This window comes from Eretmochelys imbricata, chromosome 1, assembly GCF_965152235.1.
Source record: "Eretmochelys imbricata isolate rEreImb1 chromosome 1, rEreImb1.hap1, whole genome shotgun sequence".
Taxonomy (NCBI): domain Eukaryota; kingdom Metazoa; phylum Chordata; order Testudines; family Cheloniidae; genus Eretmochelys; species Eretmochelys imbricata.
In genome coordinates this window covers 24,594,303-24,607,436 of record NC_135572.1, presented here as the reverse complement: position 1 = coordinate 24,607,436, position 13,134 = coordinate 24,594,303, and the positions used below count along the sequence as shown (strand labels likewise).

The 13,134-nt window shown below is 38.5% G+C and overlaps 1 protein-coding gene across 4 annotated transcripts in view; it reads right to left on the bottom strand.

Moving 5' to 3' along the window:
• Positions 1–13,134, bottom strand: part of TMEM135 (transmembrane protein 135) — a 385,640-nt gene that overhangs the window by 98,100 nt on the left and 274,406 nt on the right. For all 4 annotated transcript variants that reach the window (XM_077808028.1, XM_077808027.1, XM_077808029.1 and 1 more), the window contains one exon: positions 6,026–6,072. In XM_077808028.1, the coding sequence (XP_077664154.1) occupies positions 6,026–6,072 (47 nt within the window). The remainder of the gene's footprint in view (positions 1–6,025; positions 6,073–13,134) is intronic.

The following is a 13,134-nucleotide window of genomic DNA, read 5'->3' as shown; positions in this document are numbered from 1 at the left end:
TTCCCCCTTCAAGTCTTAAGGAAGGAAGGAAGACTCAGTGGTGAGTAACTGATGCTAGCAAATGAATCATCGAGCTGAAGGCTTCATTAGCTCATGTAGATTCCCAATTCCGCTGCATCAGTGCAAAGTCTCGTTCAGTGAACAGTACCACAGCAGACAGAAAATCAAGTTAAGGGAGGGAGAGAGTACCCTTTCTAGCAATTACAGTACAATGCTCCGAAATTTGGGCTTACAGTTTAGTCAATAACCAAGCGAGGAACAACATTACAACCTTTAAAAATTAAATTTGTCCTGCTGCAGTTTTCAGATGATCTGCTCTGATATCCCCATGCAGCTTCAGGTCCTAAACCCAGGTCTCAGGAAGATCTTAATGGACAATCTACTCTTATGTATTACAGCATTGATTGCCTTTCCCTTTATCTGGTGTCTTCAGCATGCCCTTTTCCACTCTCCTCTTTCCCCATCCCTGTAACATGGGGCCAGCTATACAATGGGAAAGACTGAGGACTTATTTAGGCCTTTTTAATAAGTTACTTTCAAGAGGCCAACATAAGAATTTTAATTAAACCTGTGCATTCAAACTACTTGCATTGGGTACTTAAATTGCCTTTGTATGTCAGACTTTGCCAAATGGTCTGTAGGAAATTTGTGTGGAACTACAGCTATTCCCAACAGACACCCAGTTGCGTGTAAAAATATCATAACGCATTCTTTTGCGGAAGTGCATATCTTAAGTTATATTATACAGTGCCAAGACTATTAGTAGAATGAGCCAAACCAGCTTCTGCTAAAGTCTCAGGAACATTATACATATATTCTCATTTACGTTAGAACAGGAGAACTTTTCTTCTGCCCATAAAATTAAAAATGTGTTGGTCACGACATTCACATGTGGTAATGAAACCTACCAATTCATACAGCCTTCGGAAAACCTTTGTCTTTACATTTACTTTTAAATAGACCATGTTAATAATGTTCAGGATTACAACAGTGAAAAGGCAATGACCAGTAATGAATTTGTTGCCCCAAACTCTGAAAAAGAGAAAATGAGTTTTATGTCTAGCAGGCCAAAGTGAATCACTCTCAAGTGATTTCCTGTTTATACCTGCTTTAAAACAAACCATTTTCTAAACTTTCCCTGCGAACAGAATGATTAATAATGATTGCTGACAAATTCCCTGAGCAAAATACTTTACGTGTAGCAAACGAGCCAAGTTACAAAAAAAAAATGATCAGCCATATTTTTAAAAATGGGATCTCTCTGAAAACAGCCAACTTAGAACATTTCAGTCATAAAAAAGAGGTGATCACTAAAAATGGAGCCAAGTCAGAAAACAGTTAGCCAAGTAAGAGCAGATAGACTTACAGCCATATTTCTCTGCACAGATCCCACATGTAGATTTAGAAGAAGATAACTATTACTCCGAATTGCATCTAGTTTAATTTGGCTGTTTGAATAGCTAACGCCTTGCAAACTTGCTCATTTGTAACAAAGATGGTTTGAAAGGTAAGTTGTTTCTTAAATTCAGAGCTCATAAAAAGTATTGGACTGATCTCCTGGGCACTGAAGTTTTCATGTTTAGCCACATGTAAGAAAGGAAGGAATAATGTGAACTACTGACACACATTGCTGTGTTCTAAATTAGCTGTAACCAGCTAGGGGAAAAAAGCCAGGGGATCTTTATGGACAGTTCTGTGAAAACATCTACTCAGTGTGCAATGGTCATCAAAAGAACAAAAGAAAATGTTTGGCTACATAAAGACTAGTTTAGAAAATAACATTAGAAATACTGTAATGTCATTTTATAGACAGGCGCTATGCTGTCACCTTGAGCACCTCACACGTTCTTAACTACTGCTGGAAATGGCCCACCTTGATTATCACTACAAAAGGTCCCCCCACCCCCGCTCTCCTGCTGGTAATAGCTCACCTTACCTGATCACTGTCCTTACAGTGTGTATGGTAACACTCATTGTTTCATGTTCTCTGTGTATATAAATCTCCCCACTGTATTTTCCACTGCATGCATCCGATGAAGTGAGCTGTAGCTCATGAAAGCTTATGCTCAAATAAATTTGTTAGTCTCTAAGGTGCCACAAGTACTCCTTTTCTTTATGTTCAGTTCTGATCACCCTTGTCTTGAAAGTGAAAAAAACAGAAATAGAAGTGGTCTGGAGATTAGCAGAGGAAATGAACTGGATGCATGAAAAGACTTCCATCTGAGGAGAGACTAAAAAGATCAGGATGGCGTAGTTTACAGAGGAGACAAATAAGAAGGGACACGAAAGAGGTATATAAAATGACTGATTAAGAGATGATATATAAGACAGCACCTGATTTAATACAAGAATAAGGGGTTTTCCATAAAACGTAAAAGACAAAACTTCAAAAACTGAGAAAAGGAAATACCTTTTTACACAATGAATAATAGGAAAGTTTGTGTGAATTATACTTGAAAATTTTCTTTCTCTGAGTAATAACGTCCACAGATACATTATGTAGGATCCTCAGCCTATTTGCTGCTGTGGAGGAAGACTCAGACATGCCAGACATTGGCAGGAAGAGGTTTGGTCCTGCCAGTTTGAGTTAAACTTCCACAGCAAATGGTAACTCCTGATAAAATGGTCTATATTGAATTTACTTCACAAATAACTCAAGATAGATATTCCATATACTGCAGAGCTTAACAGAAACATATACATTTATCAGCTGAACCAAAGGTCATATCAAATCTTTGTTTATAACAGAACAATCACCTTAGGGCGGGCTGGATCTTTGAAATTCATTGTGCTGAGAAAGGAAATATTCAGGGAGACATGGAAAAAATGTCCTATTCTCATGTAATAGTGACCATATATTTGCTACAATGAGATTAGCGGTGTGCCTCAAGGGAGAGAGATAACCTTATTAAGATTATATACAGATATTGATTTTTTTCTCTTTTACTAGTGGGGGACTACAGATTGGAGCACTTTTGTCGCAAAGGCAGCATCAGCCAAGCTCAACTTGGAGAACAAAGAGCATGTGTGAATTGAACCATGTAGCTGCTTGGAAGATCCTTTCTTATAAGGCATTTGATTTCCATCTTCCTCATGAGGCTGTTATTGCCACAGGAAGACAGTTCTGGTATTATCAACATAAATTGTTGTTGTTGTTGTCTTGTAGATCCTGGAAAAGGCCACCTTAACCACATGGGATATTCTAGAACTGATGGACAAACCAAAGGCCAAAAACCTTTATTGGAAATGCTGTTGTCCCAAGATAAAGCACAGGTTTTTCCTGTGGGATCAATAAATGGGGATATAGAAGATGTTCCCCTACAGACAATGGGAAAATCCTCTATGTGATGAATGTCTGAGTAGATTTGGGTGTCCCTATCTTGAACTACATATTTTCTGGGAATCTGTTGGAGGTCTTCCAAGTTGAGCTCCTGATGAATTTGTTTGTCATCAGGAACAGGAGATTTGTTTGTGACCAGGAATAGCATGCAGTAGAAGTCCCTGGGGTTTACTGACCAACTCTGCACCAGATGACAGATAGTTTAATGACTATTCCCCATGTGATTTGTCTTCTTTTCTTCCTGTGACAGCCCTTGTAGCTCCCTACACAAAGCTCCCTCCAGAGGCTCCTGGGAAAAGGAGCTTGGGGGTTGAGAGATTTATCACTGATGGGTGACAGGACAAGGTCCTGAGTGAAGGTCCTATGTCTTCACCATCTGGGAGCAGAGGGATTCTGCTGCAGTCACTAGGCTAACAATTTTCTCCCTTGTTGCAAACCAGACTCCAGGCTTGCAGATCCAGAGGGTACTCTGAAGTCGAGTGCTGCATCGGGTTTCCCATTTGGGCCAGGTTAATTGAGAAATAGGGGGAGAGACCCTGGTTCAAGAGAAGAAAAAAGGGATGGGCTTGAGGGCCCATTACTACATTCACTCTTATCCTCAGAAATAGAACTGAGACCAACATCCTCCATCTGTGGTCTTTTTTGTAGAGGATGGAAATATGGTGCAGCTGTACTTAGATCATAGCTGGAATCATGGCCAACATTTGGGCATCACCTTTCTCTTTTCTTTGAAGGTACTCTGACTGGCCCCTTGTCCTGACTCCCCTTGTCCTGCATTGTCCTAACTCCTCATCTAGCTCCTCAGGGTTGCCCTTCCATTTCAGTCGTTTTTGAGGAGGCAGGAAATCTGTTCTGCAGAAAGGGAGAAAGACTGTGAACCACGCCCCACAGGATTGTCCTCTGAAGGACCTGTGACTACACAAATCTTTAAAATCTACATCCCTCACTATGTGCGGTGCAGTGAGGTCATAGTAGACCTGTAGCTTGGCCTTCCTTCTGGGTTTATCTTTCATGCCACACTGCACAAAGGACAGCAAGGACTTTCTCAAAAGAATCTTCTGGCCACGGACTAAAATAGGTTATTGTACCAGTTGGATCACAGTATGGCAAATCATATGTTATTATAGCATGGATAGAGACATTAAAATTTCCTGATGCTGCCTCATTAGTATGCTTCGATCCTGTCCTAAAGCGACTGGGCTACTAGAAGAGAGGTGGTGGTTTTGGTATCCATCCAAGGGACTCTCAAGCAGTGGTATTACAGAATGACACATTCAGTGATGTCTTTGATTAAGCAAGAATTTATTAGAGTATTTCACAGAGAACAAAGGGAATTTTTAAATGGCAACATACAATATATTGCTGTGCTAAATGCCCTACATAGGCTGGTTAATGGAGGAACTCAGCACATATTCCTGTGCTGTACTCAGTTTTCATTTTAGCTTTTAATTTCCTCTTTAAATCACTCATTCACCACCACAGAAACAAACAAATAATTAGCAACTTTTAAAATAACCAGCATTCATAACTTTCACAAAATTACCCAGCATTTTAGATTTTCTTATAAGAATTCCTCTAGACAGGTGTCTAGTATCAACATTACAAGTGAAATCCCCCAGGCTAATCATATGCTGCCATAACACAGCTAAGGAGAGCAGCACAAAACAAAACAAAGAGGAGTCTGCCAATTTCAGAATCTTAATGGGTAGTAGATGAGGAAAGGAATGCTTTTTAGAAGCTTTTACAATAATGTTTCCCCCCTCCACAGTATATTCTCAGCCAATACTTGTAAGTGATTCAATGGCTATGTAATTATGAAAAACAAAACAAAACACAGTTGTGAAACTCCAGGACTGCTACCAGAAAATTCTAACACAAAGGTTGTAGGTATATGTTATTTTAAGGAATGACTACCAAATATAGGGATGGAATGACGTTAGGAAACTGATATTTAAAATTCAAGTACTGAAGAGTTACACATTTTAAATATACATTTCTTACAAACTAAGAAAAGGAACGTTTTAAAACTTTGTCAGAGTTTCTAACCAAAACCAGAAACTGCATAGTTTTAAAAAGAAGAATACAAATTGATATATAATAATAAAGTATGTAAAAACAAATTAAAAACCATCTACACTCCAATTAAAAATAGGGACAGCTGCACTCCAAAAGATATTTTACAATCACTTCTTTTATTGTGATTTTACAGTTACTGAAATGATCAGTGTACATGCTGTATGTATTAGTTCATATGCTCCTAATATTTACTTATAAAGAATAACAACTATCTTCCTAGCAGTAAACCATTCAGAACAACTGGGATGGAATATAGATGTTTCATACCTACAAGGGCTGCCTTGGCACAGTTTTTATTAGTTTAAATATGCTCCACAGCTGTTTATCTGCATGTGTGTGTGTGTGTGTATATACACACACACACACACACAACACATAAACACACACCTCATAAACTCACTTTTCTTCTAAACTCTTTGGATGATTTGTCTTCATGCACAATTAAGTTTTTGGGACTACCAGCAGCAAGAGGACCTAAGACCTATCCAGCAGGCCTGCTCCAGAAATATACTAGGTGGTGGTATCTTGAGCTCAGAATCAAATAAGTGGGCAATTTTCTGTTTCAAGTAATCCTTTAATATGAATAGAAATACTAGTAACATAACATACCTGAAAAAGAACATGAACAGAGCAGCTGTGATGCAGAACAAAAGGACCTATAAGAAGGAGAAAGAAGATTATTACATAAGAAAGTTAGACTAACTCTATATCTAAATCTGTTTAGGATCAGAGGAGGCCTCACAGACATTAGAATGTGAAGTTTACCTTCATTTTCCATGTTGTATGGGCCTGATCCAAAGCCTACTGAAGTCAACAGAAACAATCATCATTTCAGTAGGCTTTAGTTCAGGCCCTGTATAAATGAATAAATAAAAATATAAAAGCTAGGTCAGGATGGTGCAATGACAAAAACCAGCAAAGTAGGCAGAGTTTGAAACAATGTGAGATTGATTTCCTTCAGGTAAAGTTTTACATAACCAGCCATCGGATGACATGCTCTACAGTTCACTCAAATGGAAGGATACCAACATTGTATGGAACAGAGATAAATTTAGATCTGTGGGGGACAGTTGAGCAAAATATTTTTTTTAATGGCCTGAGAACATCACCTTCAAGACCATCCTAGGATTAGGAATTTGGAACTTTTATCATTTTATTTTTAGTGTTTTCCATTTGGAAATAATACAGAGCACAGTATATACAGTGTAATTATTCAGACATATCTTACAAATACTTACAGGCAACTTTCCCCCTTTTTAACGTACCCTAATGTAAATATACTATAGATCTAAAGGGCTAGAAGACTCTATAAGGAAAGAGTAAATAAAACTGAAATGGTAACATGAGGGGAGAAAGTGAATGCATATCATTAAATTATTGTAGTCCTTTCACAAGTGACCTGATAACTTTGGTTATTGTTCCTATTAGTTTCTCCATCAGGGCCACTCTAGACGACTCTTTAAGATAGTCAGCATAGGAAGGAAAAATATCCAATTTTCATCTGACTGTCCACTAAGACAGGAATGTTGACCTTAGGATAGCAAAATTCAGTCATTTTTAGCATTTAGCGAACTTTAGGGGGAACACTTGAGATGTGGCATTTAGAACTGTTACCAGTCTTTTCCACATGGCAGGGATACTGCTTCCAAACTTTCACTATGCTAATATAGCATTTTTTATTTTCAAAGTGCTTTACAAACGTTACTTTTACTATTATTCAGACCAATTGGGTTTAAGGAGGAATTTATTAGCAAGTTTCCAAACATTTTTCTTTCGTTTCCTTTTAAAGGTTGTCAGAAGCAGCACACAATATTCAGGATTGCCTTTTAGACATTCAAAGCAAAATTCTTTGTCCATGGAAGTCAATGGCAAAATCCCATTGGCTGCAACGGGGCTAAGATTTCAGTACAGAAGAGGGATTTTCTCCCATCCGCTGTCACTGTAAAAGGGCCAGTTGAGTCCCACGTCCAGCCAGAGAAGAATTCCCCCTAGTGTAGGCTTTGCACAAAGCAGCTTACACTGTTCTATGAGGCTCCTGCCACAAGCCCCAGAATAGGGGACATGTCATGGGCACAGGCAGGGTTGCGGTATATGCTGAGGGCAGGGCTGCATTACACAGTGCTGTGGGGAAGCTGGGAAGCACTATCAACCATAGAAAGCTGTAACTTAGGCAGCCCTATAGGGCTGCATACAATACTCTGGAGCCCTCACTGTTCCCTGCAATTGCCCACAATTGAGAGGACACAAAAATGCTTAGTTCCCTGTGCCTCCTAGTGATGCAAGTTTTGTGCTGTGCCTCTGTGCCCCAGGAACTTCTGGCCTCTTCGGGATTGCAAACTTCTTGTGAGGCACTCAAACACTACTGATGGCTGAAGTTTAAAAACAAGGAAATTTAGAGAGAATATTACGTTTGGACACAATGTTATCCAAAAGATACGGACAAATGGAAGGGATTTCAGAAGAGAGCTATGTAGGGTGACCCTATGTCCTATTTTGGCTGGGACAGTCCATATTTTAGGCCCTGTCCCAGCCGTCCCAACTTTTTTGACAAAACTGGGCATTTGCCCTTTTGCTCTGATCATCAGCTGGAAAGAGCAAATGGGACGAATACAGAGTTTTGCCAAAAAAATGGGGTGCGAACCCTAGCGGGACGCAAAGGAACACGTAGGAGCTGGGGGAGGAGACGAGTGGCAATGCCAGCCCTGCGGTGGAGGATGGGTTAGGGGGAGCGTCTCATGCTGACCTGACCTGCATGAGAAGCCGAGTGCGTGGGCGGGCGGGCGCTGGGGGACTCCAGACCATGAGCTCTGTGTGCAGGCTTGGAGGACCAGCCCCATGTGCAAGGGGGAGGGGGATTGGGCTGGCCCCAGGCACTTGTGGGGAGCAGGATCTCAGGCCAGCCCCGTGCGGATGGGAGGCTGGGAGGGCTTTGGCCAGCCCTCTTGAGGGGAGTGGGGGAGGAAGGGAGCCGCTCGGGCCAGCCCAGGGCTATGAATATTTTCAAGAAGCAGGAGAAGAGGTTGAAAGAGCTGAATAAGAGGGAGAATAGTGACTTAGGGTGGTGCATGGAGGTATAACTAGAAGAATGTGATAAAACTTAAAAAGCAGAAAAATGAAGCTGAATATCAGGAAAAACTGAAATCTACTAAGCTCTGGAAAAGGGAAGTTATGCAGTCCCCACTGCTTGGGACTTCTATCAATTAGACTGGCCAAGACACTTTAAAATATAGAGTAATGAGTTATCTTCTAACTTATTAGTCTTCTTCTCTAATTTGCATTATTACTTTGATTAGGTTGTGTTCTTAAATAAAGAATTTGTATCACATCTCAGGTCACACTGTCAGTTAAACAGTGTGGTAAAATTATGAGGATTTGTTTCAGTTTCGTAACTAGCCTGCTCAAACCAGAAGCATACTTACATTTATGACTAAAGTACTTAATTTCTGCAGTTAATGAAACTACTGTTGCACATATAAACACTGCACTTCTGGTGAGTACCTGCTTCTTCCCCCCGCATGTTTTCACTGCTACCTCTCGGCATAGTCCCAGACAGAATTTCCACGCACATGTGCTGTCACAGTTGTAGCTCAGCATGCTGGCAAAAGTTAATTATTTTGTTTTAGCAGCAGTGATGATATTGGCAGCAGTTCAGTTTGTTACAAGGTCTGTTTGATCCCAAACAGCCAACTGGGGAGCATGTCATTAGATAAAGACTGCTGTTCAGATGTATCATCTAGAAGTACTCTGCTGACTTGAGATTAAAATATTATTCTTCATATTCACCTACATCGTCTGAGAATATTTTTAGTATATATGCACCATTTTCACTGATGATTTAACTGAAATTCTGTAGTGAAATTACTTCAAACAAATTTAAAGTTCCCTTTATGAAAATCTGCTTCTAGGTCACCTCCATATTGTATTCTGTTCTAATCTAATCTTTACAGTTTGCCAGCTTCATAAAGTAAACTCCTCTCTCATTACCACACTCACCTTGGGAAATAAGCACAAAGTGACGTAAAAGATTACATTACAAAAAATCTTAATATAAAGCAGTTGGGAGCCAAAGTAAAACTCCCTTAATTCACAAGGAATATTATAATACTTAGGTAATTGAAGTCAATGCCCAATTTATTATGCAACCAAGCTATAACCTGATGGGTCAGATCTTTCCCCTCTTCATTTGAAATAGAGAAACAAAGAGGAGCCTTCTTTCGAAGGCTAAACTTCTGTGCAAAGTAGCTTATAATGCAAATACCAAAACAGACATATATAGACAGGGAAATGTACAGTAAGAACTTCCTCCGACTTTACAGAAATAGTTTGCATTAATTAGTTGGTAGTAGACTTGCAGTAAGGAGGAAATCCTGGCCTTATTGAAATCAGTGGCAAAACTCCCATTGACTTCAATAGGGACAGATTTCACCCTAAGTCTTAAATATGCTGTTAATCAAGAGGACATCATCAACTCAAAAATCACACGGTGTGAAAACATATCTACTAATGATTTTAGTAACGTGGGAAGATTACCACAAGGAATTAAAAGGGAAAAATGTCTTTTTGTTTGTTTACTTAGTGTTTGATTGATTTCACTGATTTTCCTGATCCTAATGAAGTTACTCACATAAGTAAGTATGATTCAGCCTAAGGGTTACAAAGTCAGGCCCTTACTTTCACTTGTTTGTGAGCAATTGAGGGACAGAAAAATAATTTTTAAAACAGGAAACATTGTAAAAAAAAAACAAAAAACCGAAATTGACAAGGGAACTCTAGTAGGAGAAAAAAGAAAAGGAGTACTTGTGGCACCTTAGAGACTAACCAATTTATCTGAGCATAAGCTTTCGTGAGCTACAGCTCACTTCATCGGATGCATACTGTGGAAAATACAGAAGATGTTTTTATACACACAAACGAGAGGCTGCTGAATTGGAATTAATTTGCAAATTGGATACAATTAACTTAGGTTTGAATAGAGACTGGGAATGGTTACAAAAAAGTAACCTATTTCCCTTGTTTATTCCTCCCCCCCACTGTTCCTCAGACGTTCTTGTTAAACCCTGGATTTGTGCTGGAAATGGCCCACCTTGATTATCATACGCATTGTAAGGAGAGTGATCACTTTAGATAAGCTATTACCAACAGGAGAGTGGGTTTGTTTGGGGGGGGGGGCGGGGGAGAAAACCTGGATTTGTGCTGGAAATGGCCCACCTTGATTATCGTAAACATTGTAAGGATAGTGATCACTTTAGATAAGCTATTATCAGCAGAAGAGTAGGGTGGGGGGAGAGAAAACCTTTTGTAGTGATAAACACCCATTTTTCATGGTTTGTGTGTATAAAAACATCTTCTGTATTTTCCACAGTATGCATCCGATGAAGTGAGCTGTAGCTCACAAAAGCTTATGCTCAAATAAATTGGTTAGTCTCTAAGGTGCCACAAGTACTCCTTTTCTTTTTGCAAATACAGACTAACATGGCTGTTACTCTGAATCTAGTAGGAGAGGCATCCCCTGAAACTACTTTCAACTATATTTTTTTAAAAAAAGCTGACTAGATTTCAAGATCATTGTGTCTTATTAATGTGTTTTATCTCTGCACATGCACTTTGAGATGTTTGATAACAGATTTTATAAATCTGTTAGATTACATTTTATACATAAACTGGTTGTATTTTAAAAGTTTCCTTCATTTTGTGAACAAACAAAACAAGGAAATAGTTGATGGACTGCAAAATGAGCTATGCCCACACACAGATGCCTGAAGTAACCTCTAAACCACATGGGGAAAAATTGGTTTTAGAATATTATTTAAAATAACAAACACCTCTCTGGATACTGTTTTTAAGGGAAAGATGTGGGAATTAAACCAAAACACATGGCATCCCTGAATGAAAGGGACGAAAAACCTTTCCAGCTTATGAAGTTTGGCTATGGCCAGAGTCATAGTTTGCCTAGGATTTAGCAGCAAGAGCAAATCCATGTTCATATATCCGCAGCTACCACAACATTAATAATTTCAACTGCAGTGATTCAGGGCTGCAAATGTTAACTAATGTTTTAAGCCTGAGCAATTGGAATGTTTATAATAAGATGACAAAGTCTCACACATAAGGTAACCCAAGGGAGATATTTTACAGAATGTATCCTTCATTTCCTATTACTGCCATATATTTTATTAACCCTCTTGTTATTCTGCAGCTTGTGTGTTTACACAGAAGTTGTTTTGCTTCCTGACAACATTAATGTTTTTACACTTTAATATGTTCTCATAAGAGTCTAAAAAAATAAACAGTAAAAACTGTTCCCTTCATAATTTAAGCCATTGTTAAATGAAAAAGGAAAAGGCTAACGTAGTGCTCAAACAAAACAAAACAAATGCCCTCTGTGGATTTAAAATTGAACATTCATAAAATCTTTGAAGTGAGAATCATGAAATGTTTAATTATCTAAGAGGTAAAAACCTGTATAGTATTTTCTATATTAATATTCTCTCAAAAATACAAACGAAGAATGAACATATATAACCAAATAATCACATATATCAATCAAGTCCATTGGCTCCCAGGCTGAATTTGTAGGGCTAGCGATTAGAAAAACATTGTTTTTCTTGTAAACAGAACACACAGGACGTGCAGTGAAGCAGGTAATCCCATGTCATTTTTATGGGACTTTTTCCCCCCAGTATAAAAGCACACAATATATCAATTTTAAAAAGTAAGTATTTTTGACTTATAACTAATCTATTTTATCATTAAGATTTATGACGACTAAGAGGAATTAGCAAAGTATTGGTTTACTCTTTACTGAAATTGTATATGACTTTACATACCAAAACCATTCACTTTTCCTATTTACTTTCTGAACCCTTAAATAACTATGCTAAAATACTCAGGCAAATGGACAAAGGGGAAGTAATCCAATGACAAAATAAAGATAATAAACCAGACTGATGAAAATTTACTGGGCAATGAAATGAGGGTTCTCATAAGAGGGTGAAGTGAGAAAGAAAGTAGAGAGAAAAATGTGAAGATAACCATTCAACAACAAAAAAAGTGTTGTCCCACAGTGAGATTTTCAGCAGGAAACATAAGAGTATTTCCTGAAGCAAAAATCATGGAACTCACACAAGAATAATATTTCAAACAAAACCTTACTAATCCTACAGTAATTGTTGTAATTGCCACAGGGGTGTTATGAAATTGCAAATGGGAAAGGAAGTGGATCCATAAGTCTGTCTCTATTAAGACATAGTCAAAAATACAAAAAAAAGGGAAGCCCTGGATGGGGTAAAGTAAAGAGGATGGAAACCGAATGATTTAGTTGGGGATTGGTCCTGCTTTGAGCAGGGGGTTGGACTAGATGACTTCCTGAGGTCCCTCACAACCCTGATATACTATGATTCCATGAAACATCACATAAATACCATTACAAAGGAGTCTTCTCAAAAGGTTAATCATATATTATTACTTTTGTGAGAACAGCAATAAAATTAGGTTTCTGTTAACTTTAAATTGTTAGACTGGCTTCTGTAATTTGTAAAGGAACACTTCACCTGCAGATAGCTATTATATTCCAGTTTATTTCTAAAAACAGAGATTGTGAGGGATAGCATAACTGTCACACACACATTACTAAATTTTCTTTTAATTTTACTTTATTGGCAGAGATCAAACTCTAAACAATAGCGTGTTACAATGGGAGTTATTTCAAGAACTCCAGA